This window comes from Strix aluco, chromosome 27 (genome assembly GCF_031877795.1).
Source record: "Strix aluco isolate bStrAlu1 chromosome 27, bStrAlu1.hap1, whole genome shotgun sequence".
Taxonomy (NCBI): Eukaryota; Metazoa; Chordata; class Aves; order Strigiformes; family Strigidae; genus Strix; species Strix aluco.
Genome location: NC_133957.1, coordinates 65,153 through 92,940, shown reverse-complemented (window position 1 = coordinate 92,940; position 27,788 = coordinate 65,153). Strand labels below are relative to the sequence as shown.

General features: G+C 56.0%; 2 protein-coding genes across 3 annotated transcripts; both read left to right on the top strand.

Moving 5' to 3' along the window:
• Nucleotides 1–10,497: 10,497 nt before the first annotated feature.
• On the top strand, nt 10,498–14,373 carry LOC141915735 (inhibin beta C chain-like). Of its 2 annotated transcripts, none has more exons than XM_074807544.1 (2): nt 10,498–11,406; nt 12,987–14,373. In XM_074807544.1, the coding sequence occupies exons 1-2, from the start codon at nt 11,061–11,063 to the stop codon at nt 13,727–13,729; spliced, it is 1,089 nt and encodes a 362-aa protein (XP_074663645.1). In that variant the 5' UTR covers nt 10,498–11,060; the 3' UTR covers nt 13,730–14,373. The 2 variants fall into 2 exon arrangements, with proteins under 2 accessions (XP_074663645.1, XP_074663644.1); XM_074807543.1 differs by having other exon boundaries at nt 12,975–14,373.
• A 6,794-nt stretch (nt 14,374–21,167) lies between these two features.
• Nucleotides 21,168–23,034, top strand: LOC141915848 (inhibin beta C chain-like). The gene is made up of 2 exons (XM_074807726.1): nt 21,168–21,456; nt 22,274–23,034. Exons 1-2 carry the CDS (start codon nt 21,168–21,170, stop codon nt 23,032–23,034), a joined length of 1,050 nt encoding a protein of 349 aa, XP_074663827.1.
• The last annotated feature ends 4,754 nt before the right edge of the window (nt 23,035–27,788 follow it).

The window sequence follows — 27,788 nt, the reverse complement described above, 5'->3', positions numbered from 1 at the left end:
CTTCCTGACATCATATTTCTCCAAATGGATGTATGTAAGAAGATTTATGAAGTGATGGGTATAATCCAGTAGCATCTATGGCAGCGATAGGGTCTGTGCAAGTGCTCACTGTGAGTAGTCACTTCGGTTATAGTTTTCCAAAAGCATTCGCATTTAGGCCAGACTAACAAGAGCCCTCCTTGATAAGGGCAGCCAGTGGGATGCCCAAAAGGTTTCCAAGAAGATTCAGTTAGGGACCTGTTACCTGCAGGAGGATCTCCAATGTCTTTGTTTCCAAAAGAGGCCAAGATGCCAAATTCAAATTCAGTATCAGCTGAAAATGGGTTTGGGATGGTTTTGAAGATGTTACCCATTAAGAGTAAATTTTGGTTTCCATTATCATACACACAGTCTGACTCACAATTAGGCATCCTCTGCTTACACAGCCCCTTTCTTTAAAGGATCTCAAAGCTTCCCTCCCCCACCCCCAAGGCAATTTCTCCCAGAGGTCTGACAGCAGCACAGCTCCACACCTACTTCTCACAGACAAGGAAAGGAAGGCAGGAAGGTCCCAGCTGTAAAGTTCTTGTGACATGATTCAGAAGGAAGACATTACATTGAGTCATCAATTCAACCTGTCACTTGAAACCAAGCTGTTGGGAAGCTTGCACTGGGAACAGACACATACATTGTTTTGCTTTTGTGTTGAACTTGGATTTAACAAAGCCAGTTGGGCAGCAGACACAAGAGCTTATTGGAGGCGACCTCTCTCTGCTGCTTGGGGAGACTGGATAGTACCTGTCTCACTAAAGTCTCCAGAGATCTGTGCTGCCACCGCTCTACTTGGGCTACATTTATGGAACCAGTTGAAAAGCATGCAGCTCATTTAGGTATCTGCACCTTCATGTTGCCAGGCAGCTAATTTCTGAGTGATCCTAAAGCAGTTATCCAGAAGATAAAAATAAACAAGATATACACTAGATCATTGATGGATCTAAGCATCAATGAACCAAATTACAAGACCCTTCAGGAACTTGGCCAGGTCTCTGCAATGGTGCCAGAGCGGGTGGGGAAAGCAACAACATTTGGGACATTGTAACTAGCATCATTCCACAACACTGGGTGAACAGCAGAGTCTCTTTTGCCAGCACTTTCGCACATTAAGCAAGTCAAATGTATTTTGAGTGCCTGATGACTGCTGAACATAGGGGTAATAGTAAGTCTCTTAGCTGGTTTTCCATAGAGTCATCATGCTTGGTCCTCAGAGCTGGGGTATCTTAATGTCCAGAGATACAAAGCAAAACTTCTTGCTAAAGGAAGTTAATAGGTGGCACTAATTACCTCTAATTCACAGCCAAATCATCCCACAGATAAGACAGAGAACAAGCCTTTAGGCTTGTTAAAAAAAAAACCAACCAACCAAACAAAGAGACATTGCAAACACCCTTTTTCACCTTATCTGAAGTGCTGGAAAGGATCAGCAAGAATTAAAGATGAATGCATTGACATAAACCCAGCTGCTTGCTGGAAACAGTGTCTACCTGGTCATCAACTCTTTTTGTATTCCATTGCAAAGAGGAAAGTACCCCACAAATTATACCAGCTTTAAACTTCTTTCCACTACCATGCCTTCTCCCCAGAGCAATGTTCTCTAGCAGGAGTGAGGAGACCATGCCACCACCAGCTGGAGGTGCTGAGATGATGCATCTGTTTGCGAAGTCCATCAAAACAAACAGCATCCAAACATGAAGCACCTAGATATCCAGGGCTTTCAGCACCTCTGCAATAAACCACAAACATATAGCAACAAAATAATCTAATCGTTCTAAACAGAGCAGTACCTATTTTGCTAGCATTAACTTCCAGAAATTTACACTTTAAAAACCAGCAATAGTCATGTAAAAAAAGCCACTAGAGAGGCAAAGTCAGCCTTTCAGTCATATCTGAGACCAGAAAGAGGAAGCCTTGATAATAGTTCATTCAGACAGAGGTGGCGATTGAAGGTCAGGACTCTGGGCTCTTTTCACGCGCAGCCACTGCCATGCCATGCTACAAGCTCCTTAACAGTACAGAAGTGTTCCTTACACCTCATCAACCCCCAGGGCAACTGCTGTTCCTAAGGAACTGAGATCCGCAGATGAAAGAAACCAGGAGAAGGACATTGGGTTGTTATTATTAGAAACTAGTATTGACATAAGCTGGAAGCAGCATCCAAACCCAAAACTAACTCTTCTACCTATTTAAGGCTGATGCTTTAGCCTCAGTTAGTGAGATGCTAACGTAGCATCAGCTGAAGCGCTGCCTTCCCTTGTCACAGACCGAACAGCGTTAATCAGCGTTGCCACTTATTTGTCTGACCTCTCCAAGTCTTTAAGATACACCATCACCTACAGCTGCAGGCACTTCCAAAATACGTAATTAAAAAAAAGGTTCAGACCAAGGTAAAAGTTAAACTCACTTGGCCCACAGGGCATATTTCCTCCCAACATTACACTTCCCTACCAGGGCTACGTCAACAAGCAAAGAGACACAAATGTTTTCTGCCTTTTATTCGCTTTAGGGGCTGAAGAACAAGTTACAAGTTTTCTGACCCTGTAGTCATGGTGAGCAGTTCATCATAATTTCAACAGGCATCAAGTCACATTGACGTGGGTTTCAATCTCTGCTGGGGCCTTTGGATCAGGCCACAAAAGTATGTTTGTGAAGAAATGAAGGCAAGAAACGCAACTCAGCACAGGCATGCAGAGGAAGTACCAGAGGCACGGAATATTGGCAAGATCATTTTACTAAGACTTTATCTTTAGCCAAATAATAGCCCTTTGAAAAGTCTTCAGCACTCAGGTGCCAAGCTGCATTTCCTGCCTCTCACTGCACCATTACAACTGTCTTCCTGCTTTAAATTACTCAGAAAACAGCAGCTTGTTGAGCGACCCAAAACCTGCTGTACTTGAGGAGCGATTGGGGGGGGTGGGGGGCAGGGACAAGGAAGGCAGCCTCCAAACCTATTCTGAAAGTTTTGGTACATAACCTGCTGTATAGCCTCTTTGGCAGTCACCTTCTCCATAAAAAAAAAATTAAAAAACCAATCAAGTTCTTAAAATGAGTACCGATCTAGTTGAAGTTTACTATTAAACAGTGCAATGAGATTAAGTACACTGCATACATGCATATATACACTTGCAAACATCGGTGCTGGGACTACCTGCACACATTCTTCACAGTTTTCATACAACTCTGTCCATTTTGGCATGAAACTCTGTCCTTTCACCTGATTCTAGGTAGGTAATATGCAATGACAAAGGTACTTATAGTTGTCGTTTCTCCAATACACTTACTCTTTTCTTCATCCATCGGCGTCTACCATATGAAGGAAGACAAGAAATAAAAGTTAAAATAGATAGATTGGGACTCTGGAAGACAGCGGGAGAAATCCAGACTCCACTGTAATCAGAGAAAGCTTTGGTTCACACATTGCATTTACAAATAATTGGAGGGTAGAGTGGTGGAGGTGAAGACAACACCTGAAGAAAGGCTGAGAGAGTTGGGGTTGTTCATCCTGGAGAGGAGACGGCTCTGGGAAGACCCTATTGTGGCCTTTTGATAATTAAAGGGGGCTTATAAGAAAGATGGAGAAAGGCTTTTTACCACAGCCTGTAGTGACAGGACAAGTGTCTTAAACTGAAAGATAGAAAGCAGATTTAGACTGGATATAAGAATTTTTTTTATGATGAGGGTGGTGAGACACTGGAACAGGTTGTCCAGAGAAGCTGTGGATGCCCCATCCCCGAAAGTGTTCAAAGTCAGGTTGGACGGGGCTTTGAGCAACCTGATCTAGCAAAAGATGTCCCTGCCCATGGCAGGCAGGTGGATGAGATGATCTTTAAAAAGGTCCCTTACAGCCCAAACCATTCTGTGATTCTAAAAGAATTTAAGCACTGAAAGGAAGCTAAGCCTGGGACCAGTCCTACAGACAGATACTCTTTTTAATTTTTTTGTTTTTTTTTAAATGTGCAATTTATAAACCTTCACCTTGAAAATTGGGTTTTAGAATAGCAGCACTGACACAATCTTAAATTTAGCAACAAAAATGGCATCACTACTATAAGGGGAAATTGATGCATCTGTGCTCTGATGAGAAGATAGGGTATCACAGGCAGAACAAGAGGTACTGTAGAACAGCTGGAAGAAGGGATTTGACACGGACATTTCCCCACTGCTCTGATCCACAGGCCAGCACTGAATAAGAGGGTCTGTTTCTCCCACAGTCAATTCCTTGCCATCAGTACAGCAGTTTCCTTCCCCTTTAATTCAGTCGACCAGGCCCCTCTATTCCTTCCAACCATTTTTAAAGCCTGCTACAGACAACCTGTGACAGCTACAACAGGGACAGGCAAGAACAACAAACATTTCTTCAGTTTCTGTGAAACTGAGCAATGCTGCCACCCCTTCTCCCAACACTAACTATGCCAGGCAATAGCAGAATCCTGGGTCCTTATGCAACAGTTTTCCAGCCACAGAGATAGCAGCCACATGTAGTTTGGTAAATTCTCTGGGACTTGCTTCCTTATACATCCATCTTAGGAAGGTGTTAGCTTACTCCCAGGCCTTAGCTTTTACTTAACTAGAACAAGAAATGCAAAGTTGCAATGATGTAACTCCAGGGATAGCATTAAACCTGATATTAGTCAAGTCAGTACAGCTTTGGACATATATAGTACACCACGCTAAACCTTGTTTGCTGGGTTTAGCTCATACTTGTCACACAAGCCAAAAAAATATATGCAGCACCATGCTGTTTAAACCAGCTACATCACGTTTTTAGTTAGATGTGATGCAGAGCAGTACAGTCAAAACACCCTGTCAATGCGCTTAGCCGTAAGGAAAACTCAAAAACTTAAGCCCAGCAAAACGACTTCTAAAATATTCACCTAGCAGTGAGTCTGTAGGGAGCCTGAAGTAACTGATTAGACAGAGAAAGAAATACTGTATTTGCCCCTATAAGGGATTAACTTCAACTGTCAGCTAGCACATAGTTCTGCACATCATACAGCAGGCTGCTGAGAAAGGCTCTAGGTAATGCTGGAACCAGAAAAACAGAGCTAGTTTTATGCAAGCATGGTGCCTGGGTAAATCAGATTGTGTCTGGGACCCCAAGAAGCATCACCGTATGAGTGGTACATGAACAGAACAGCTTCCTCTGGCATCTCGGCAAGAGACAATCCACGGGTATCTAAGAAATTCTAACACTGCAACTCACAGAATCTAAGAGGCCATAGATGCATTATGTTCTGGCAAGCTGGACAGCTAGATTTAGAACTATCTGCTTCTTCCAGGGGACACCGCAGATCAGGTCCCAAAACAGCAGCAACCAGCAAAGACACCTGAGAAGAAATCTGAGAGAAAACTAACTAGTTCCTTTAGTTCCACTCTGCTGAATGGACTACCAGCCTAGAGACTTGACCCTCACAGGTCAGATGGCTGCAGCTCAAAGCAGCACTTGACTAACTAGCATTATATATCTCTGAATGGAGAGAAATGCAGCTACACCATAGACTGTAACTTCTCAGTTTTGATCTTAGAAAGGTTTAAGCAAACAAAGCTACCAGGACTCAGCCAAAGAGGAGGACAATGCTACGAACCATTGTCCGGTATTGTTAAATCACTCAAGGTTTCATCTTGTTCATGCTATGCAGGTAACTCGAACTGTCCCTTAGGAACCACTCAGAAAAACTGCAATGCCTGGTAACTAAAGGGTCAATTGACTCCATATCCTACTCACCTCTAGGGCACCAGTCCCCAGTCAGTCCACACACATGAGCAGGGGGAAGAGATAAGAGAATGGACCATATCCAAGGGGTGTTTCTCCTTCACAACTGGCAGGAGTTGATTTGGGAGTCTTAATCCAGCTCCTCAAAGACCAGGTGGCTGTATCCAGCAAAGCATCATCACTGCAAACAACCTGTTGAGATCCATCCTCACTTGTGCAATCCCTGGAGTCTGGGGTAATGGTTTACTATCCAGTGAAGCTGCCATCAAACATCATACTTTGCCATCTTGATGGACAGAGAAGAAAAAAATCAGTCTAATGTCTTTCTTCATCATCTAGTTTGTTCCATTAAAAAAAAACCCAACCAAACCCTTTTATTTGTAAATACACACACGCACTGGAATAAGTTTCTGAAGTTTACTATGCAGATACAACCTGTCCTTGCATTACAAAGAAACAGGAATGAACAGAGGGAAATCTTTACCAATATACGTTTAACAGCTAGTTGAAAATACAGAGAGCTGTGGATGGAGAACACCTACAGAAAAAAAAAAATATTTCAGCAAATCATCTGTGAACTACTGAATTGCCATTTAATCAGGAAGGAAGATTACAGCAACCCTGTACGATTTAATCAAGAATTTCCAGCACAAGTTCAAGGAGAAGGACCCAGAGGTTACATCAGTCATCCTTAATAGGCTACAGGTAGCAAACAGGATAGAAATAAAAAATAACGGAGCATAAGGAATCAGAACTATCTGAAGTAACCACAGGGAAGCAGGTCCCAATTCTTAAAGTGAGAGGGAGAACAGGTCAAGGCAAGAGGCGAGACAAGATTCTCAACAAGTACCAGTGACAGAAAGCCGAACCAAGACCAGCCACGTGTGGAACTTCCCTGCATGCTGCCAGCAGGAAAAGGAGCACTGAGACAGAGATTTAGAATTAGCAAGGGCACTGTTTTGATCTGTAAAAAGGCATGTGTTCACCTGCTTTCTGACAAGCAAACCAGGTCCCACAAGATACTCTCACTGCTCCCTATGCAGATGGAGAAAAAATCTTGTGCACGCCAATGATCAGGGGTTTCTGTGGCCTACAGCGTGCTCTCCTCTAGAGTATCCGTTCTTTGAAACGCCAGTCAGCCTTAGCACAGCTCTGATGTTCCGTGGGGCTTGAAGAAGCAGCCACAACACCATACCAAAGAGTCCCGCCACCGTCCTTACTGTCATAACTCTTCAGTCTACCCTTTGTTTGGCGATAAACAGGCTCCAGAGCTTGGCACTATTTCCAGCTCCCCAAGCAGGTTATCTCCCTCGATCAAGTCTTTTTAGCACCTCCCTTCCCCAAGCTTTGGGTTCCTTACACTTTCTAAGCTCTGACTTTGCTCCAAAATTGAAGATAGCCAGTAGTTTGCACCTACTGAGCAACACATGCAGGATTAACAGCAGCTCTGCATTTCCAGCTCAGGTCGCATCTGAACCCTCTTCAGAGTGGTTCAGATTCTAATGGATCACTTTGCATGAACAGAAAAAGCAGCAGAAGCTATAATAAACTTAAGGTTTCCTTGTACTCATAATGACAGTGGCATCCTTGAGCTTTAAGAAAAATAAAGCCCGTCCTGGAAAGTTGGAAGCTTGGCACTTCTGCCAGAAGCTTGCAGTGAAGCTCGTTCCCTTACCACTCCCACTACTGAGGCACACCTAGCTGCATATTATCAGCACATATGGCTAGAAATACACCTTCTTTTTCCAGACATCTTTTGTCAGCACTGAAGCATCACAAAAGTATACAAAAAACAGGCAGAGCTAAAGCAGTTGAGTTCAGCTTTAAGTGCTCAGGAGAAAAGCTAATGCATTTCTGAGCTGATCAGTCTGGATGTTAAGAAGATACCTACAAGCAACAGGTCATTCAGATTAGACAGATGCACTGAGTAAGGTTCTTGGTAGTATCTGCAAGCTGGTAAATCAGCTCCCAGGAATGGGAATCAATTCACCCCTCTGAAAAATGTAACACCTGGGTCTGGGCACAATTACGCTATGTGAAACCAACACAGACAGATCTCAGACAAAAAAATGCAAGGGAGGTGGGATGATCATCCATGCCACATTTTACCTAAGATACAAAACTGGAAATGTTTTTGTATCTGTGGGGGAATTTTAACTTCCCCGAGAAGTCACAAGTTCAGGAATGAACAGCAAGGATTCTGGCGACACTCCTTCCCACTTTTGTTTAAATTATTATTAATTATTAGGAGTTGCCTCACAAGGAACACTTCACAGTGCAGGGGGCTACTGTGTGTAGCACTGCTGAAGGGCAGAAAAGAACAAGAACGTAAACCTTATGTCCAAATCAAAATTCAAGGCAACATCTAGAATGGGTCTGTACAGCCAGCCCTGATACCCTGACCACTGCATCTTCATTGCTTTTGATAGATAAGCTAACTGTAGTACATGTCAGCCAGGCTCACCAACATGTAGCACACTCACTACAGTGAACAGTCAAACTTGAGGATGCGGTGGAAACAGGTGAAGACATGGCAGAAAAGGGCATATCCTGGGACAGAGTGAAATAAGAGGGATCTTACACCAAACCCTGTGCAGGACAAATAAGTTGGAGTAAGTCAAAAAGACACAGCTGTAGCAAAAGCAAGTACAGACCCTAGAAAGAACAGAGGCAAATAAGGACTTTACCAACAAGTTCAGATTCTCTGTGGCCTAACAGAGGGCTGGAGTAGATGCTCATTTATGTAACAATCGATAATGAAAGAGACAGCAGAAAACCACAGGGTCTGCACACCGCCCTCAATGAGCCAGTTAAGTGTCTAGAGCCTTGTCCACCACTTAAGGAGCTGGCACTGTCTTTGCCCCCCAGATCTGCGGTGGCCTTTTAAAAGGCAAACACCCTCCTATAAGCAGTTTCTGAAAGACAGCACATCATCAAGCCCTTCATAAAATCAGAGACCAGTGCAGCAGCCTAGGCCTGGGCTCAGCCTTCTCACCCATCTCAAAACAAAAAAAGGCCAGAAAGAACAATGACTGAAAACCATAAAAAGCTGTCATCGATGAAAGAGATAATCTAGATCAAATTCTAAGGGAAGGGATTAAAAAAGATTCACCCAGTGAGAGAAGAGAGGTAACAATCCACCAGCTACATCTATTTACACACTGTATCAGGCGCTCAGAAGGACAACCTCTGATCTGATTTAAATTGTCTGATAGAGGAAGACTTTAAGTAACATCAACTTACCTGCGAAACTTGCTGCCAGAATATTGCACTGGCAGGAGTCAGAGGCAACTGACACTCAGGCAGACAGTCCAAACATCTACAGGTACCCCAAAAAGTCCTGTGAGGATTTAAAGGTATCACAGGGCAGAGAACACCGAGTAACAAGTAGCAAGACAACCCTCCCACATATCTCATTAGTGGCCTGCTCAGACTCTCTGAAATCCCTCCTGAATACTCTCCAACCAAGACAGAAGACAACTAATTCTCCAGCATTTTTACTCTTGTTGTTACACAAAGCAGGGCCCCAGAAGTCAAAAATGTTTCCAGGAAAGAGTTTCAAAGCAAAGACGCTGTGAAGATACCAGAAAACCTTACTGCACTTCTCAGACACAGAAACGGATGATATGAGGCCTCCTCTCCCACCTGTTGCTCCCCTTCCTTTGTAGCCTCTCGCAAGTGCTGCACTGCACGCAGAAGACTGGGAAACAAGGCAGCCACAGCAAGCTCAGGCACATTTCGGATCGCACAGGGATGCCCCTTGCATCCGGGCCAGCCACAGATGCACGGTGCAGGGGAGCACCCAGCTACCATGTGCTCCGCCAACTTGCCGAGGCAAGCGGCCCGCTGCGAACTCCTCCACGCACCGACACCGCGGCGAGTCTCGCTAGCCCCGACGGCCAGCAACGCCCGGAGATGGCGGAGACCCAGCCGGACACCGACCCCGAGAGGGGCAGCGCGGGAGTCAGACACCGCCTCCGGGCGCGCCCTGCCCACACGCTGGCCCGCGGCGGCAGGAGCCCCGGGGACACGCCAGACCCAGGCCCGCGGCCCCGCGGGGACGGGGGAACGAGCGGGGACGCAGGGAGGACATTGCCGGCGGGTTCCCCGCGGGCGGCGCGTCCCCACCCGGCCCGGGGGCGCCACCGACCACCCCGCCGGCCTCGAGCCCCAGGCCCGGCCCGCCCCGGGCTCCGAGTCCGGCCCCAGCCCCAGCCCACCGTCGCGCCCGGCCCTCGTCCCCGGCGGCGCGCACTTACCGGGCCGGGCCGGGCCGGGCCCTGCGCCGCGGGGCCGCCGCCGCCGCCACCACCCCGGGCCGGGCCGGGCCTGGGCCGCCCGGGAGGGGCGGCGGAGACGGCGGGCGGATGGGGGGACGGGACGGGGCGGGGGGGCGGCCGGAACGGGGAGAAAAGGGGAAAGAAACAGAAGGGGGGGGGAAGGGGGGGGGGGGGTAAAAAAAAAAAAAGGAGAGAAGCGGCGGGCTCCTCCCCCGGCGCCGTGCGCGCTGCGTCACTACCCGTGCGCGCTGCGTCACCATCCCGCGCCCGCCTCGCGCCCGTTGTCGTAGCAACCTGCCGGACGCGGCGCCGCGGAAGGCGGACGGAATGCGGCAGCGCCCCCTGGCGCAGCGGAGGGCGCCGCGGGCAGCAGAGACGCGACCGCCCCCCCGGGGGGCGGAGCCAGCCCGTGGCCCCGCCCCCCAGCGGGCAGCACGCGCGATGCCGGCTCTGCCCGGGGGCCGCCCCCGCCCCCGGGGATTCCCCGTCTCCCAGGGGGCCCAGCTCCGCCCCATGGGGGGCCCCCACGATGCGCCCTGGGCGCCCCCCGGGGCCCGCCCCGTACGCGGGGACCCCTGCCGCCTTCCTGGGCGCCCGCCCCTGAGGGGGGCAGCGGAGTGGGACCGGGGTGCCCTCCCTTGGCCGGAGCAGGTTGCCGGGGCCCAGCCCCAGCCCCCCGGCAGCCTCTGCCGAGCGGGCAGCCCCGGGCTGAGCCCCCCGAGCGGGAGCGCCATCCGCCCGGGGCCACCTTAACCCGGGGCGAGCTGCGCCGCCGCTGCCCCGTGCCCGGGAGAGGCTCCTGCGGGATCGCAGGGGCGTTTATCTTGCCCGGGATCAGCCAATATTTGTGGCCACGTCAGGAGAACGAGCCTTTCCTCGCTCTCTGCCCCTGCGAGGTCCAGCGCCGCCGTCCCGCTGCCGCGCTCTGCTCTCCCAGCCGCAGCGCTGCTGTCCCGGTTTGACTTCGGCTTACCGGACAGTTGGAGGAACGCTATTTGCTGAGACCCCCCGGCCGTCACCTCCCGGCACTGGAGATGACAGCCACGGTGGCTTTCCTGCTCCTGAGCCTTCTGAGGATGGCGGCTCCCAGGGGAGTGCGGTGCCCAGCCTGCGGGCTGGCGGCCCTGGCCCCCACCACGCAGCGGGACGTGCTCATCGCGCTGGCGAAGCAGAGCATCCTCTCCAAGCTCCGCTTGCCCGACAGGCCCAACATCACTCAGCCCATGCCCAGGGGGGCCCTGCTGACCGCTCTCCGCAGGATGTATGCGCAGCGTACGGACACGGCCGTCTCCCCAGGGATTCCCCGTGACGGCAGCACCCCACACCTGCGTCCTGAGATGGGTCTGCAGGAATACGAGATCTTGAGCTTTGCCGAATCAGGTCTGTACAGACCCTGCATCCTGTGGGCGTGGTGGGATGGGCCCTCAGGCGGGGAGCACTGAAGGAAGGGAAGTCTTGCCTGTGGGAAGGTGGTGAGAGGTTTCCTCCACTGCACAGGCATTTCAAAAGCTCTGCACAAGGGCATCACGCTCCTGCAGGCAGTGTAGCAGGCCAGTGGGCCCATTGCTGCTGGATGCACTGGCAGTGAGAGGCTCTATATCCAGGACCATTGCATCCATGTCCCAAGCTTACCCCAACCAGCTGCCCCTTGCCACGGGCAGGGGAGGCCCTACTGAGGCTCTGGGGCCCCTCTCATTTACATATGGGGCACGTTGGGGCAAGGGGGTGGGCGCAGGAGCAAAGTTGGACTGCTGTATCATGTGAATTTGTTGTCCATTTCTGTTGAACCCTCCCCACTTGTGCTAGAAGTGGAGGGGTCAGATTGCCATGTTTTTCAAAACATGATTTAAAGCCTAGATTCCCTGTCAGCTCACCATGTGGGGACTTAGGTCTCCAAAGCCCATCTGGTCCCTGCACTCAGCTCTGTCTCCACTTCCTACCCAAAGGGGTGGGCTGCCACGTTTCACTCCAGATCAGCTGTGTTCCTGGGATGAGAGCACTCCCCAAAACGTGCTTAGTGGTCCTGACAAGTATCACTGTAAAAACAGGGTCCTGTACTCCCCACTTCTCCCAGGCAAGTGCAGTCGTCTTTGGAAAGAAGCAGAATCGATGCTCCATCCTGCAGAGCTTCCTTCTGCACTGTCACTTTGCCCAGCCCAATCTGCTGCCTCGTGAGGTGTGGGGGGCACACACTCCCCTCGCAGGCCTTTGTGGGGTTTGCATGGCTGCTGTGGGATAGTGAGGGCTTGCTGTGTCCTCAGAGACCTCTGGGAACAACGCTCCTCTGCAGTACATTGTGTTCCCATACATAGGGACAATGGGGAGTTGTCTCCTGGCCTGGTGGAGTGTCTGCTGGAAGCGGAAGAGCCGGCGTGAGCCATGGGGCTGAGCCCAGTCTCTCACCCCCCTGCACTGTGCCAGACCACAGAGAAGGGGGGTTGTGTCCTCATGGGCAGAGCTGTGCCAAGGAGCCCAGCACTGCTCTCACAGTCCCCGTCAGCCCTTCCTTCGTGAGGAGTAGAGGCAGCTCCACAGCCTCAGCAGCAGCAAGGGTGGGACATGCTGGAGCAATGTCGGGTGATGATTCCAGCCATGGAAAGCACAGGTAGTGCTGGAGGTGCAAATCAGTGTGACTGCCTTAAATCTAAGGCTGGTTTACACAGCCAGATAACCTACTTCAGAATCTTCCAGCAGCTTCACTGACAAGGGGGATATCAGGCCAGAGGCGGAACCAAGCCGGGTTGCTGCATTCAGCACCGGGCCCAGATGCTGCTGCTTTAGAGTGGCATAAGAAGGGGGAGCAGCAGCAGCGCAGGGAAGCGGTGGCCCCTCGACGCCTGTGTGTACTGTGCTCTGCTCTCCAGTTTGGATGTACCTCCCATTTGCTCTCACTCGGTGGTCCTCGGCCGGGGGAGCCCCTCCCCTTCACCTCCTGACTCTGCTTTCAGTTCCGTGCACAGGGTCCTCCACCTCCCGCAGCGTTCATCTGCATTTCCGCTTCACCCGGGAGCTGGCTGGGAGCGCAGAGATCCTGCAAGCCACCCTCTACCTGTTCTGGGCTGTCCCCGGCCCTGGGACACATCCTGTCACCGTGAGACTCTTGCAGCCAGACCCAACGGGGCTGAACACGACTGTGGCCAGTGAGACACGGCTGGAGGTGCAGAGGGCCGGCTGGGCCACGCTGGATGTGGGCCAAGCTGTCCAGAGCCTCTTCGGCCAAGGGAGCCCGAGGCTCACTGTGGAACTGGAGGTGGCAGAGGACTGGGGGTCTCCCCTCCTGGCTAGCCACAGTGATTCCCACTGGCCATTTGTGGCAGCCCAGGCCCGGGCCAGGCTGCCCCACCGGGTCCAGCGGCGTGGCATTGATTGCAGCGGGGACTCTCGGATGTGCTGCCGCCAGGAATTCTTTGTGGACTTCAAGGAGATTGGCTGGGAGGACTGGATCATACAGCCAGAGGGATATCACATGAACTACTGTGCGGGGCTGTGCCCCCTGCACATGGCCGGCATCCCGGGCCTTGCCGCCTCCTTCCACACGGCTGTCCTCAACCTCATCAAAGCCAACAATCCGGACGCAGCCATGGACTCCTGCTGCGTGCCCACGCAGCGTCGTCCCCTCTCTCTGCTCTACTATGACCGGGACAGCAACATTGTCAAGACTGACATCCCTGACATGATTGTTGATGCCTGTGGCTGTACCTGACCAGCTATCTGAGGAGGCAGGAGGGCAGGACCCGTGCTATGCAGGGCTCCCCTCCTCCCGGTCCCTCTCTGGCAGCGCGAGACCTGGCGAGCTGCTGAGAGATGAGGACCCTGCCAAGGTGTTTTCTCCTCCTGAGGCTGAAGCATCAAGGGTGATGCTGAATCTGCAAGTCCTCTCCTTCCTCACCTCCTACACGGCTCTTTTCCCCCTTCAGATCTGCCCGTGGATTCCTCTCTGCCTATGAGCCACGGCCTCTGAGTCTGGCTCCTGATGGACACCAGACCCTTCTACCTGCAGGACTCTGCAGAGCGCGACTCCCCGGGCAGCTCAGGGCAGCCCTGGCTCACCCTGCTGCTGGTCCCAGACCAAGGCCATGGTGCAGTCCTGTGCTGCAACATGAACATGGGCTCTTCAGGTAATGGGTCCCAGCAGCGGCCACCTCAGGGTGCTGGGGGAGACAGAAGCTGGAAAGATGCTGGGGAATGGCTAGGCCAGAGGGCGGAGGGCTGTCCATGGGGCCCCACACCTCAGCTGGACATGAGGTTGAGGGGGGTGAAGAAGGGGAAATTGATCCCAGTGGGAGGAAAGTGTCTCCTTCTCCAAGCATCCCAGCTATCTGGTATTCAATAAAAGACTCCCAGCCGTAGTGTGTGCATATGTATGTGTACACGTGTGCCCTGTCATTGGCCCGCATCTTCCACCTCTCCCAGGGTGCAAGGTGGTGGATGTGCCCTGGCACGGAACTGACCCACTCTGCCATGCACAGTCCTCTTCTAACCAACTACTTGGTTATAAAACCCAGGCAGCAGGTTTGGGCATCCACCACCAGGACGTACTGTGCCCAAAGACTGCAGTGCTGCTGGTCCCACAGCTCTCATGCTCTCTGCCCCTTGGCTGCCTTTCCCAGGGGGATGCAGAACCCCTGACTTGTCTCAACCAGATCCAGGACATGATACGGGAGCCCCTGGACACAGGGGGCTTGTGATTCCTACCGTGGAAGGCACCTTTCCTTGGTTGGGCCAAATTTTCCATTCCACCAAAACCATTTGTATTTGGCCATTCTTGTCCAAAGTCAGGACAAAACTGAGCAACTCTTTTCCCTTTTAAAGTGGACAGACACTGCCAGGCAAGACCGCCAAAGCTACAGTGCCCAGGACACGCACCCTTGCGTACAACCCCACGCCAGCTCCCTCACCGAGGAGCAACCTCTCGGCACGCCTCTGGCCCACGGCCCGGAGCAGCTGCCCCCCTCTCTGCCCCTCACCAGCCTGGCTGGTGGCAAAGTGGGACATGTCAGTGCCGTGAGAGCTGGGGGCAAAGGGCGGCTCTGACACATCAGCGCCATTACGTAATCTCCTGTTGAGGTTTCTCCACAGCTTCCCACGTGTCCCCCATGTGAGAGGGCTGAGAAAGCAGGGAGAGGGTGCTGGGGGTGGGAGAGGGAGGTTCACGAGGGGAGCTCCTGGGGTGATCCCCTGAGGTGCATGCAGCTGGCTGGTGTGGAGCTGCATGACTGCAGTCCCATGGTCCACCCTGCAAGCACTGACGACCCCACCCCAGAGGGTGGAGACGTAGCTGAACTGGGTGGGAAGAGGGCTGGCAGAGGGAGGAGGGTGATGTCAGACCCTCTCCCCATCTGGCTTGAAGGGTGGCTCTGCATCTGCTGGAGGTGGTCAGAGCCACGAGCAGCTCTGGCTGGGGTGGGGACCAGGATGCACATTGCCCCAGAGAACCTGTGACGGCTGGAGCAGGGATGGAACAAGCACTAGCAGGAAACAGTGTCTGCCCACGTTGCATGCGTCCTGACGCAGGCGCTCCTACTGAGCCCTGCTGGAGTGAGGACCCGCATCTCCCCATCAGGTCGCAGCAGCCATGGTGCTGAGATCCAGGCTTCCAGGCCCTGGTGCCTGCAGGACTGAAGGGTTCCCGCTGACCCAGCTGCTGCACAGGCAGGGTGGAAGACTTGGGGATCAATACCGTCTGGGACCCAAGGCCGCTTGCGCAAACCCAAAGAGAGTTTGGTGTTTGTTTTTTTCTGTTTTTTTACCCTTCTTTGTCCAACGCCTCTTTTCACTGTCTGTATTTATTGAACAAACAGCTTTCCTGGGGCCCGTGCTGAGCTCTCTAGGCTGCAGCAGGCATGGGCAGAAAGGGGCTGAGTAAAGGGGCAGGGGAGCTGTTGGCTGGGCCCTGTAGCCCTCCAGATGCCTCAGCTCAGGGCAGCACAAGTCTGAGACTTGAGGTGCCACAAGCCCACGAGCAGGGCTGGGATGCCCCCAGTTCCCCTTCTTGGCCCTGCAGCACTTCTGCCAGGCGCTTTCCCCGCTCCCCACGGGGCTCAGAGCAGAGCAGGGCTGTCTGCCTCTTGCTGCTGCACAGCCCCTGCAGGGCACAGGTGCCTTGCCTGAAACAGCCCCCTCTCACTACCTGCTCCCCCATCCCAGGCTCTGCCCTTTGCTGGGCTGCACGTGTGCTCTCTGGGCACCACAGGACACAGAGCAGGCTCTGCCTGCCAGCCCTGCACGGACACTGCCCACTGCCCTCAGGCATAGCAATGGGGGGCATCTCCCGGTCCAGACCTCCCCAGACCTGAGAGTTGTCACCACACTGACTTCTGTCATCTGGGCTGTGGTACAGCCGGCCCAAGCCCCCCAGGGCAGCCGTATCCCAATGGACATGAAGGTCCTGCTGATTCGGGGTGCCTGGGTTAGCAGCAGCTCCCCTGAGAGGGGTCCCAGTTTCTGAGGCCCCTCCCTGTCCCTGGCAGATGGGGATTAGTGCAGAACACGTTGTCCTGGGGGTTTGCCAACCGCCTGAAAACCTGCCTTCTCCAGTGCCTTCAGGTCAGAGGTTCCCCAGATGAGCAGGGTCCAGGGTCCTGTAACACAGGCCCTCCTTTCCACGCACACGGCTTGTCCCACTCCCACAGGAAACAGGATGCCTGGGTGCAGTCTACAGCACCTTCCCCACTAGCAGCATGAGGCTAGGGTGGCCAAGGTTCAGGAATCCCACAGCAGCACTCCCATCTGGGGAACACTGCAGGGTGAGGAGGGTGCAGATGAGGAAGGGTGATCTCCTGGAGCCAGGCACAGTCCCCTCCCTGCCTGCCGCAGGGCTGGCACAGGGCAGGGGCCCCTGGCAGGCAGGGGCCCCAAGCACACACCCATAGCTGGTGGCCCAGGCAGGAGCTGTGTATTTATAGCCCTCACAAACTGCACATGGAAAAGTGACTATCTGGGCTTCACCACAGCCCTGTCTTATTTTGCAAGGCTTCTCCATTGTCAGCGAAAGTAATCTTGGTGTAAGCATGAAGGCAGAGTACCAAGTGAGAGTCTTCAGGGAGCAGAAGAGAAAACCTGAGAGCAATGGGGTGCAACTTCCCACTGGGCATCCACTGCTCCTTCGCTGGCAGGAGGAGAGAGGGGACGAGAACTGTGTTCACATTACAGTGTCCCGTCTCCCCCTGCTGTGACACCGCACTTCTACTGGGGTCCCCTGTTCACTCAGGGGGTTCTGGAGGGGGTATCTCAGGCAGGCACGCCAAGCTGCCATGGGATACTGCCACCCTGGCCCGCCCCACAGCCCACACCCCGGCCCAGTGCGGGAGATGCTGTGCAGACAGCATCGACCCAGCACTTGGGCTGTGCCCTTGGGCCGTGCCAGATCTGGCACAGAGGGGAACACAGGGCTCCACGAGGTGCTGTCCCGTAGGCCTCTGCTCTGGGAGGGGACAGGGATGTGCCGCTGCTGCCGGTGGCTCCTGAAGGAGCTTTTGCCAGTATCAACAGACCCCGAAGCAAAGGTCCAAGCGCAGTGTGCCAGGGTGTCCCTTGGCAGGGCCTGGCTCTCAGGGGAGGGGTGGGAATTCCTGAAAGCCCCCGGTGTTGCCTTGAAAAGGGTTAATTTTTAATTTTCGGTCGCACGGGCAGTTTCCAGCCAGCAGCCCCCGGCTCGGAGGCACCTGGCGATCCGCGCCGGGCGCCTTCGGCTCGGCTGGTGCGAGGTGCCGGTCCCCGTGCGGGGCAGCTCCCGGGGCCGCCGGCGCCCGTCGCCCCGGGCGCCCCGTCCCGAAGGGCCCGCGGCGGAGCTGGGCAGCCCCGGCGGAGCCCCCGGGACCGGGAGCGGCTTCGCCCCGCGCCGCCGGGCGGCGCCCGCGGGCCACAAGAGGCGCGGCGGGACGGGGCAGCGCCGGGCCGGGAGCGGGGCCGGGAGCTGGGGCAGCGGGGCCGGGCCGGAGCTGGCCGCGCAGGGCTGGGACAAGCCGTCCCCTCGCCCCTCTTCCCTTGGCGGGCGCCGGGGGCGGCAGCCCGGCCCGCCGCCGCGGGGTGAGGAGCCCCGGCCGGGCCGCCGACCTTCCCTCCCTGGCCAGGAGCCCTGGCCTCGTTCCCTTCCCACGGCGGGACCCCGGCCTGCTCGGCCCCGCCAGCCCAGCGCCTCTCGCCCTCCACCAGCCCTTGCCCTCGCCTCCCGCTCCGTGCCGGCCCCCCGGGCTCCGCGCCTGCTCCAGCGCTTGCTGTGCCGCCAGCCCCGCTGACTGTTCTTGAGTCCCAGCCTGGGTCCTGCCCCAGCCTGCGGCCTCCAGCACTTGCTGCAGGGAAGAGGGGTCTGTGGGGACGAAGCTTCTCAGTGCCGGAGCCTGGCCTATGCCACTCCCGGGCGAGGGTCGCTGCTGGCTTTGGCACTTGCCTGGCTGGCATCGGTGGCAGAGCTGCGCAGAAGTCGGCGTTGTGTCAGGAGCCGTGCTCGGGTGCTGTGCATGAGCTCTTGGGGGGGTGCCTGCTTAACCCAGTCCATTGACACCTCTAGGTCAGGTCGCCAGGTGCCACGCTTGCCCCATCGGACACGAGGTCAGAGGCCCAGAAGCCATGTGTGCAGCAAGTGCTGGGCCTGGGGGGACCTGGGGGTGGTATTTTGGTCAGGCCGGTCCCTGGGCTTTGCTTTCTGGGAACTGCTTAATCAACAACACACTTATGCAATGGGTGCAAGAACCACTCACGGCTCCACGCTGACCCCTGGCCTAGATCTGGTGGGCCAGAGTGCGCGGGGGGGGCATGCAGCTGCGGTGCGAAGGGGCAGGCAGGTCGGATGCTCTCACTAAGCTGGAGGTGAAATGGGGGTTCATGGCAGGAGCTGTGGGGTACTGGCTGGTGTAGAGGGATCCTGGCAGGTTCAAAGGGATTAATCCCTTTGGGGAAGACCCTTCTGCCCAGCCTGGAAAGGATGGTGGGTTAGAGAGTAATTTGCCCTTTTTGCCACAGCTCTTTGCCTCCTGTTTCATGCTGTGCCACAGCCCTGATCCTGGCTCCGTGGATCTGTCGGGGAAGGGGGAATTCAGCACGGCATCATGCCTCAGTTTCCCTTTCCTGCATGTGTGAAGCTGTGGTGTGGCTGCTGGGAGGTGGTGGCAACACAGATGTTTTGACAATCCCCCTGACCTGGCACCTGGGCCAGTGCCACTCAGTGATGCAGCCTGGGACTCCTTCCAGCTTGCTGCATGTGGGGAGACTGTCAGGTGGAGGGACCTGGTTCCCTCCATGGGTTGAAGGCAGGAGCAGCTCTACCCTGTGGGGAATTTAACCTGCCCTGAGAGCCAGAAAGGAAACGTTCCACTTCCAGTGTGGGAGCATGGAATAAAAGTCAGGGAAATGGGCATGCAGTGCACATGTGAGCATGTCCACAAATGGAGCATGTATCCAAATATCTGGGATGGAGGACTGAATATGTGTTTGCAAGGGACCATGCAGATGTGTATCACTGAGCATCTGTGCAAGTGAGCGCATGTGCACCGTCAGCATGCATGAGCATGCACAGTGCACCTGGCCCTGGAGGAAAGTGCCATCTGCTTGGTGCTGCTGGTGCCCAGGCAGTGCTACCTGTCCGCTGCCTGCAGCTGGGGCTCACAGGCCCCGTGGGAGCCGTGCTCCCGGGCCAGGCTATGCCCACTCTTTCCTCCCTGTTGACATTCCTGGGCTATTCTGGGAGCTGCCAGCAGGCCCAGCCAGCTGAGAACTTTGCCCCTTGCACTATGGTTGCATCATCTCCGGTGGGTGCTTTTTCCCAGACAGCCCACTCTGTTTACACGTCACCTCTGTGCTTGGCCAGAGGCAGGGGCTCTGTGTGGTCAAGACCTTGGAGTCAGTGCTGCATGGCACGGTGGGCACAGGACATGCCTGAAGGGATGGCTAAGCTTCAGGTTCCCACTGCACTCTCTAGGTTCCCTGATCTGGCACAAGAGCCCCAGGCTCTCCCGCTCCTGCAACAGCAGCACCTTGCACAGCTGTCGGGAGACTTCTACAGGACCCTGCGCTGGCTCAGGCTGTGCACCCTGCTCTAAGCACAGCTTCTGGGGCTAAGAATCTGAAGAACATCTTCAGATTGATGTGACACTGGCTGCCACCTTACGAGCCCTCAGTACATACAAACATCCATTTTAATTAGTGTGGAGGAGGGGGCATTAGTATACGCCTTCGCTGCCCCTGCCCAGCTCTGTCCTGGGGTGAGGCTGAACCAGGCAGTCCAAAGGATAGGCTCAGACCCCCAAACTCATCACATGGTAGGAGTGACAAAGGCCTGGAGATGTAAACAGTCCCCAGGGAGCTGCAAGGGTTATCCTGGAAACTGTCCCCGATCCCTGCTGGGTCCTGCTGTCAGCAATAAAAGAGACTGGCCCTGCTAGGATGGCTAAGGGGTGCCCGGGGGTGGGTACAGGGCAGGTCCCTAGGCTCCGTGGGCAGGCAGGTGAGGCCAGGATCCATCTGTTCCGCTGCTCCAGGACCGGTGCTCCTCCACCTGGCCAGGATTTGTCCCAGCCCTCACTTCCTGAAGGTTTTGGACCAGGCAGAGGAGCTCGGCACTCAGTGCCCCTCGCGGGGGTGCCTGGCCGGGTCCCTCTGCGCCCCCCGGGCAGGTGCCAGGGTGAGCTGCCAACACACGAGTGTGCGAAGCCCCTCGGGCACACACCTCTGCACGTACTAGTTGTGCACACCCGTGAGAAGCCCCCCATGCACAGCCTCCCATGTGACCCCCCCACTCGTGTCGAGCCCCTGCGGAGCCCTCCACGGGCGCAGCGCGGGCCAGGCCGGGGCCGGAGGCAGGTGCTCGGCCCCCCTCGAGGCCCGTGGCTGGCCGGGGTACCCCCCTGCCTTGGGGACCCGACGCCCTCGCGCGGAGCTAGGGGGACGGTAGCCCCGCTGCTCGCGGAGCCCCTTCCCCGGGACAGCGGGGCACCACCCGCCCCCGCCGCGGGGGGGGGGGGGGGGGGGGGGGGGGCTAATCCTGATAATCCCCCGCCCCGGCCACCGCCCGACGGGACGGGACAGGCAGGTGAGCCGGCCAATGGCGGGGGGGCGCCGGGCCCGCCCCCGGCCGCAGGTGCCCAAAGCGGGCGCGCGGCGCCGCGCCACTCCCGGTGCTGGCCCGGTCCGTCCCGTCGGTGCCGATGGCGGCGCGAGGCGCGGGCCCGTGGCTGCTGCTGGCGGCGGTGCTGTGCGCGGCGGCGGAGCCGCGCTGCCCGTCGTGCGCGGCGGGCGCGGAGCGGCGGCTGCTGGAGGAGGCGGCCAAGCGGCAGCTGCTGGAGAAGCTGCGGCTCCGCGAGCGGCCGAGGCTCCCCCACGCCGTGCCCCGCGCTGCCGTGGCCCGCGCCCTGCGGCGGCTGCAGGCGGGCGGCGCTCGCCGGGGCCCCGACGACGAGGAGCAGGGATACGAGATCATCAGCTTCGCGGAGCCAGGTGGGTGTGCGCGGCCGCCGTGGTCGCCCACGCGGCCCCCGTGGGCCGGGGCCCCCGACGGCGCTCGGGTGGGCCGGGCTGCTCCCGGCGCCAGAACGCGGGAGACCCTGGTGAGCCCGCGCCGGGCCGGCCCCTGGAGCAGGGTCTCCCAGCCCTGGGCCAGCAGGGACCACGAGGATGTGCAGTCCCTCAACCTCGGGGTGCTGCTGCCCTGCTGGGGCCGGAGTCCTGGCCATCTGCCTCCTCACAGCGCAGTGAGGGTGCTTGAAGCCCCATGCAGGCTGTGATTAAATCATTAGTTAATGCACCTGCTGTGCACTGGTGACCTCCCAGCAGGAAGGCTCAGTCTGTGAGAAGGAGAGATGGCCCCTCTCTTGCTCCTGCGTTGGCCAGCTGGGACCCTGTGCCTGAAGTGCTGCAATGCCAGTCCCCTTCCTGAAGGCATCCTGGTGCCTGGGACTCCCCACAGTTGGACGTGGGAGCTGCAAGGACTGCCTTGGGGGGGGCACTGGAAACTCTCCAGCCTTGTGCTGTGCAGCAAAGGGGAAGGGTCAGAAGGGCCAGAGGAGAGCAGGTGTCCCCTGCCCCCTTCTGTGCCCATTCTGCTGGGCAGTGTGGGACAGTCGCCCATTCCAACACTGCCCGCCTCCAGGTAGCGTTCCCAAGGAGGAGAGAGGGACAGACTGAGGGCCCTGGAAAGGGAGGGAAGATTGTAGGTCTTTCCTGGGAATGTGTTGAAAGAGATTGGCCTTGATGAGCAACCTCACCTTCCCTAACACCCTGCAGCATTCACCTCCTCCTCCATTTCTCCCCTCAGAGACCACGTCTCCCTCTGGGTTGGGGCTGCAGTTCCAGTTCAGCCGTACACAAGACCAGGACGTTCACATCCTGCAGGCTCAGCTTTGGCTCTACCTTCGAGTTCCCCGAGACCTGGTAGCCAGCCTCACCCTGAGAATCTTCCTTGCCGGTGGGGACGGTGATTTGGTGGGGGGCAATCGCACGTTGCTGAGTGAGAGGCGACTGAGTGCTAAGGGCAGCGGCTGGCGCGCCTTCACCCTCATGCCTGGCCTGCAGAGCTTCTTTGAGGGAGAGCACAGGACCCTGCGGCTGGAACTGGAAAGCCACAGGGACGGGGCTGGTATCACGGCAGTAGTCAATGCCAGCTGGTCCCACCAGCCCTTCTTGGTGGCCAAGGCAAAGGTGCGGGAGCCGGGACACCATGTGGCCAAGCGCAGCCTCCGCTGCAGCCAGAACTCCAACCTTTGCTGCCGCAAGGACTACTACGTGGATTTCCGTGACATTGGTTGGAACGACTGGATCATTAAGCCTGAGGGCTACCAGATAAACTACTGTGTGGGCCAGTGCCCTCTACATGTGGCAGGCAGCCCTGGCATGGCCTCTTCTTTCCACACAGCTGTCTTCAACCTTGTCAAAGCTAACAACATCCAGGCATCAGGGCACTCCTGCTGTGTGCCCACACGACGCCGGCCACTCTCTGTCCTCTACTTCGATCGCAATAGCAACATTGTCAAGACTGACATCCCTGACATGATTGTTGATGCCTGTGGCTGTAGCTAGGGTTGGGGGAGCTGTGCTGGGTACCCACCTTCTCCAGGACTGTCTCTCTTGGGGGGGGTGGGGGGGTGGGAGGGGTGGGGTGGCGGTGGAGGGGGGGGTGGGTGGAGGGGAAAGCTGGAGAGCTCCCTTGAGCTGGAATCAGACCGTGGTGCAGTGGACCCCTTTTGAAAAGTTGGTAGGGAGGGAGAGGGTCTCATCAGAGGGAACAGGGCTTGTCTCCAGAGAGCGACTGGGGCAGGGGTCTCTGGAGATGTCAGACAGAGCCAAGGCCACATCAGACTGCCTGAGTCTGAGCTGTGGGTGGTTGGTGACTGGGCATCCCTGCCCTGACTGGCATCATTCCTCTGGTGCCAAGCTGATACCACATTTCCAGTGGTTGTGTTCCCCTCTGTGCGTGGGGTGAGGCGGCCCTGCTTTGGTCGCACTCAGAGTGTCTGGTGACAGTTTGGAATTCAGCCTCCTTGAGAGCGGAGTGGGATATTGGTCTGTTTCCTCCAAGTGGGAAACTGGAGGACAAGAGGCAGTCCTACTTTTCTCCCCTACGGCAGCAAATCTTCCAGCATCAAGTTTGGGCCTATTGTTGGGGCAGGTGGACTGAGGCACAAATAAGAGGCCTGGAAGATGAGGATGAAGGGTATGACTTTGTCAAGAACTCAAAACCGCAATGACTGGATGCAGTCCTCTGCTCCCAGGAGGGCATGGAGCTGTGAAGCATGGCCTTGCTTCCTGGCCAGGTCCTGAGCATTTCCCCTTTCATTTCCCTGGGTTTTGTGCTTTTCTTTCCTGCTGCCCACCCCACCAGTCAGGTCTCTTCCAGCCCTGTGCCTCCTTACAAGGAGGTTGGACTCAGACTTTGCCTTTAAGACCATACTAAAGGTACAGATTTTTTTTGTGCCTCTAGTTTTGCAGCTATTATTACTTTTACAGTAGAGGTTTCTGCAGCTGTTGGGACTCCCTGGTGCTCCATCCTGTCTACCCACCTCTCTGCTTTTGCCTTCCTGATACTCATGTATGCAATGCACCACACGGCCTGTGCCGTTTAATTTATTTTAATACTTTGGTGCGGCTTCCCCAATAAATGGGTGGAAATGCAACATTGGGGCTCTGACTGATTTCTCCTGGCACCACCTGCATGAATGGGGGTGGGGGAAATGATCCTGCTTGGCTGGAAGGTCCTACTCCTGGCCTGGGGCCCTCAGGCTCTGGCTGGGAGGATGCTGGGTGCTGGAGTGGCACAGGAGCATCGAGCCTTTAGTGTCTGTGGGCAGCGCTGTTGTGCTGGGAGGTGTGGTGCTTCTGGGGCTCCCTGGCTGCCATGGGTATTGCACACTGACACCCTGTGTAAGCAGGGCGATGCAAGGGGCTCTTCCCTGTGGATGGGGGACCCAGGGATAGGGCAGGGGCTGGGAACTGGGTACCACCTTACTGGGGGCTGGAGAGTGGTGGCCTGTAACGTGAGCATCAAAGAAGCTGTTTCCCAGCAGGGCAGGTACTGCTAGGGGGCATAGCCCAACCTGAAGATGCTGTTCTCCACATGGATCAGTCCTGAATGGAGCTCAGAATACCACAGCTCTGAAGACTCTGGCCCCAGGGGGGTGACCTCAAATGACAAGCCACAGCCCGCTCCCAAATCCTGTGCCCCCGCTGCAAACAACAGAGATTGTACCCTAATCATGTCTTACTGACCTTCCCAATCCCCTCTCACATGCTCCCCTAAACGCAGTGACACCAGGCTCGACCCTATAGCAGCCAGTTGTAGAGTCTGGCAGTGCCCAAGCTGGTGGGTGATGGGGAGTCTCCTGCATAATTTGGGGTGGGATGCTTCTGGAGTGGGGAACGGTGCCCCCTGCTCATCCCTCTGAGATCCCACATGGCTGGCTCGGGTCCTTGTTGTGCAAGTGCTTGCTCAAAGCTCAGTTTGGGTCTGTTTTATCTGGGTACAAACCCACTTGCTTTCCCAGCTTGGCCCTGCGCTGCACCCTGTAAGCGGACAAAGGGCAGCTTTCATCAGCCAGCTGCAGCAGGCATCCCCCGAGTCTGCCGGGCAGCAGGGCCATCACCCACACTCCCCAAAATATCTCCATCTGTGGGAAAAAGACAACTGCACCTGCATGATGCCTCAGCCTTCTGGGCACTCCCACAGCCCCATCATGTGCGTTGCTGACGCAACAAGGGCACCTTGTCGGTGTCTGTGCCCCCAGGAGCGTGTGCTGCCATACACATGCCAAGAGTTGCAGGTGTGGATTTCAGGTAAGCGCATGGGGATGCCTGCAGTGTCTTTATAGTCTCTCTGCTCCCTCCCTGTATTGGCATTCTTGCTCTAGCCGGTGCAACTGGGGTGGGGGCAGCCCGGGAGGCATCCCACAGAGATGCCAGATATGTTTTCCTTTGCCAGCAACACAGTGTCTTCCCTGTCACAGTGAATGTGTGTTTCCATGTGTGTGTGGGGGAGGTTGTCCACATGCGTGTGCGTGATGTGCTGACTCACTGACACACTGACACGCTGACCCACCAGCCCAGAGCTGAGATGCTGAGCTGGCTGTGGTGGTACCATTAAGTCTTTAATCTGGGTGATCATCTGGCCCTGCTCTGAGCCGCTTTAACTTTCCTAAACAGGAGACCAAGATTAACCATGGGGTGGGGGATGCGGCAGGGTTGGGGTCTGGCAGTTGAGAGCCACTGCAAGGGGAGCTGCCCAAGTTTTGTTTCCACCCAGGGGGCTCAAAGCTGGTGGCAAAACGGACTTGGGCCTGTCTGGCCATGCGGTTAGCCCCTTGGGAGGAGGTGGATGGTCTTGGGGCAAGTCCCCAGACCCCAGGAGGGAGGTCTGGCTGGGCCGTGGTGGTGTGGGTGGCCAGGCTGGCCCCGAACAGTGCCCACTGCCTGGGCGGGCCTTTCCTGGCAGCTTAGCCAGGGTCATGCTCAGCTCAGGAGTAAATCTGCTGAGCTGCTTATGCCTATTACAAAACGGGCATGCAGGCAACCCCTCTCACCTGCACCCACCACCTTGGCCCTGCCTTGGGGCTGATGCTGTGGGACACAATCTACTGCAGCAGTCTGGGGGCACCCTGGGACACAGCTATCTGTTCTCCCTTCATGCCAGAGGAAGGGGGGACCTGTGCAGGTATTGACACCTCCCCTGTGTGCTGGGGCCTCCCTGGGGGGGGCAGAGACACCCCACCTGACCTCTCGCTTTGTTGGGGTGGCGGGCAGGGAAAGGAACTGATCTCAGGCTAGGACCGTGGGGAGGGAAACTGAGGCAGGGAGCAGTCTTTTGCAGACCGTGGCTGGGAGCTGAGGTGTCTCCTGAAATCTCTCTCCTACTGTAATCCCCGCACCGTCTCTCTGCTCCAGGGGTCCCATGCAGTCAGTGGAGAGGGCGTTTCCCAGAGCTGTGGCATGGGTCATGCCATAAAGCTATTCCTGTGGTGCACTGGACATCTGTGGTGCGTGATGACATGCAGGGGCACTGGGAGGACAGGCTAATGCTGAGGAAGGCAGAGTGCCCACAGCGGGGGTAATCCTGCTAAGAGGCTCTGAGGTCAGGCTGGATGTGTGGCACAGCTCCCATCACCTTTGAGGCTCGCACTAGACATGGGCAGCATCATCCCAGAGAGCACGATGGAGCCAATAGGAGCTGGGAGCAGCTGAGCACTGAGGCATGCCCCCATGAAAAGTGTGTCTGGGGTCACCTGGGGAGCTGTGCACACACAAGGGGTGGCATATGCCCCCTCCTAGCAGGCTTTCCTCCTGACCCTGGGAAGAGTCCTTTGCCAAGCCCCAATCCTGGTCCAGCCCCACCCCAGTTCTGGTTGTCCTGCGGCCCTGTCGGCTCCAGTGTGGGCTGTCCAGGCAGGGAGTTCATAGCTTCAGACTCACTTTCCCAGCAGTCAGGGAGTGAGGTCTAGGAGAGATGGGGTGGGGGGCACAGCTTCAGGAAGGAGCAGGGTCCGCAGGCCTAGGCAGGTCTTGGGGAGGTCATCCTGCCTCCCCACTGTGCCCTGCTGGCATTGACACATGCTGTCACGTTCTGCCTAGGGACAGGTGGGCAAAGGCCACTTTCCCTGAAATAGCTGCTTGCACCCACGGCTCTTCCCCTACATTTAGTCACTGTGGCACAGGGGGGAACTGACCTTCATTGTAAAAGCGAACAAGGAAAAGCAGCGCTGCCAGGTGAGAAATTAATTTTCTTCTAACTCCCCCCCCCCCCCCCCCCCCCATCCCTGGAATTCCCAGGCCCCATTTCCTGCTCTCGCTCAGACACCCACATTGTCTCCTGCCTCCCTTGGTGCAGGTACCACCATTTCTCTGCTTTCCCTTCATATGTGACAGGACCTGGCTACCTGCAGGCCCTGTGAGCTGGATGAGGCTAGGCTGTTTCAGAGAAAGGGGGCTGGCTGTGCAGACTGTTTGGGACATAGGACCCATTTGGGGAAGGGAGCAGAATGCTCTGCAGTCCTGAGCCACTACAGCCCCAGCTCTCTGCTTGCCTTCTGTGCAGTGACACAAACACAACATGGGATTTGACTTTGTCCCCATGGGGATGTACAGCTGAGGTGGCAGCTATGGGGCACCAGCCTGTATGCAACTGACAATCACTGTCAAGACTCTTGAGATGGTCTCAGGCCCTGCAGTGTATGTTATCCTCACGCCCTCCACCACCAGTAGCCCAGGAACAGTTGATGCAGTGAAGAAACTTCTGAGTGGTGAGTAGGAGGTTGAACTGCAGGCACTGGTGCCACACTGGGACATGT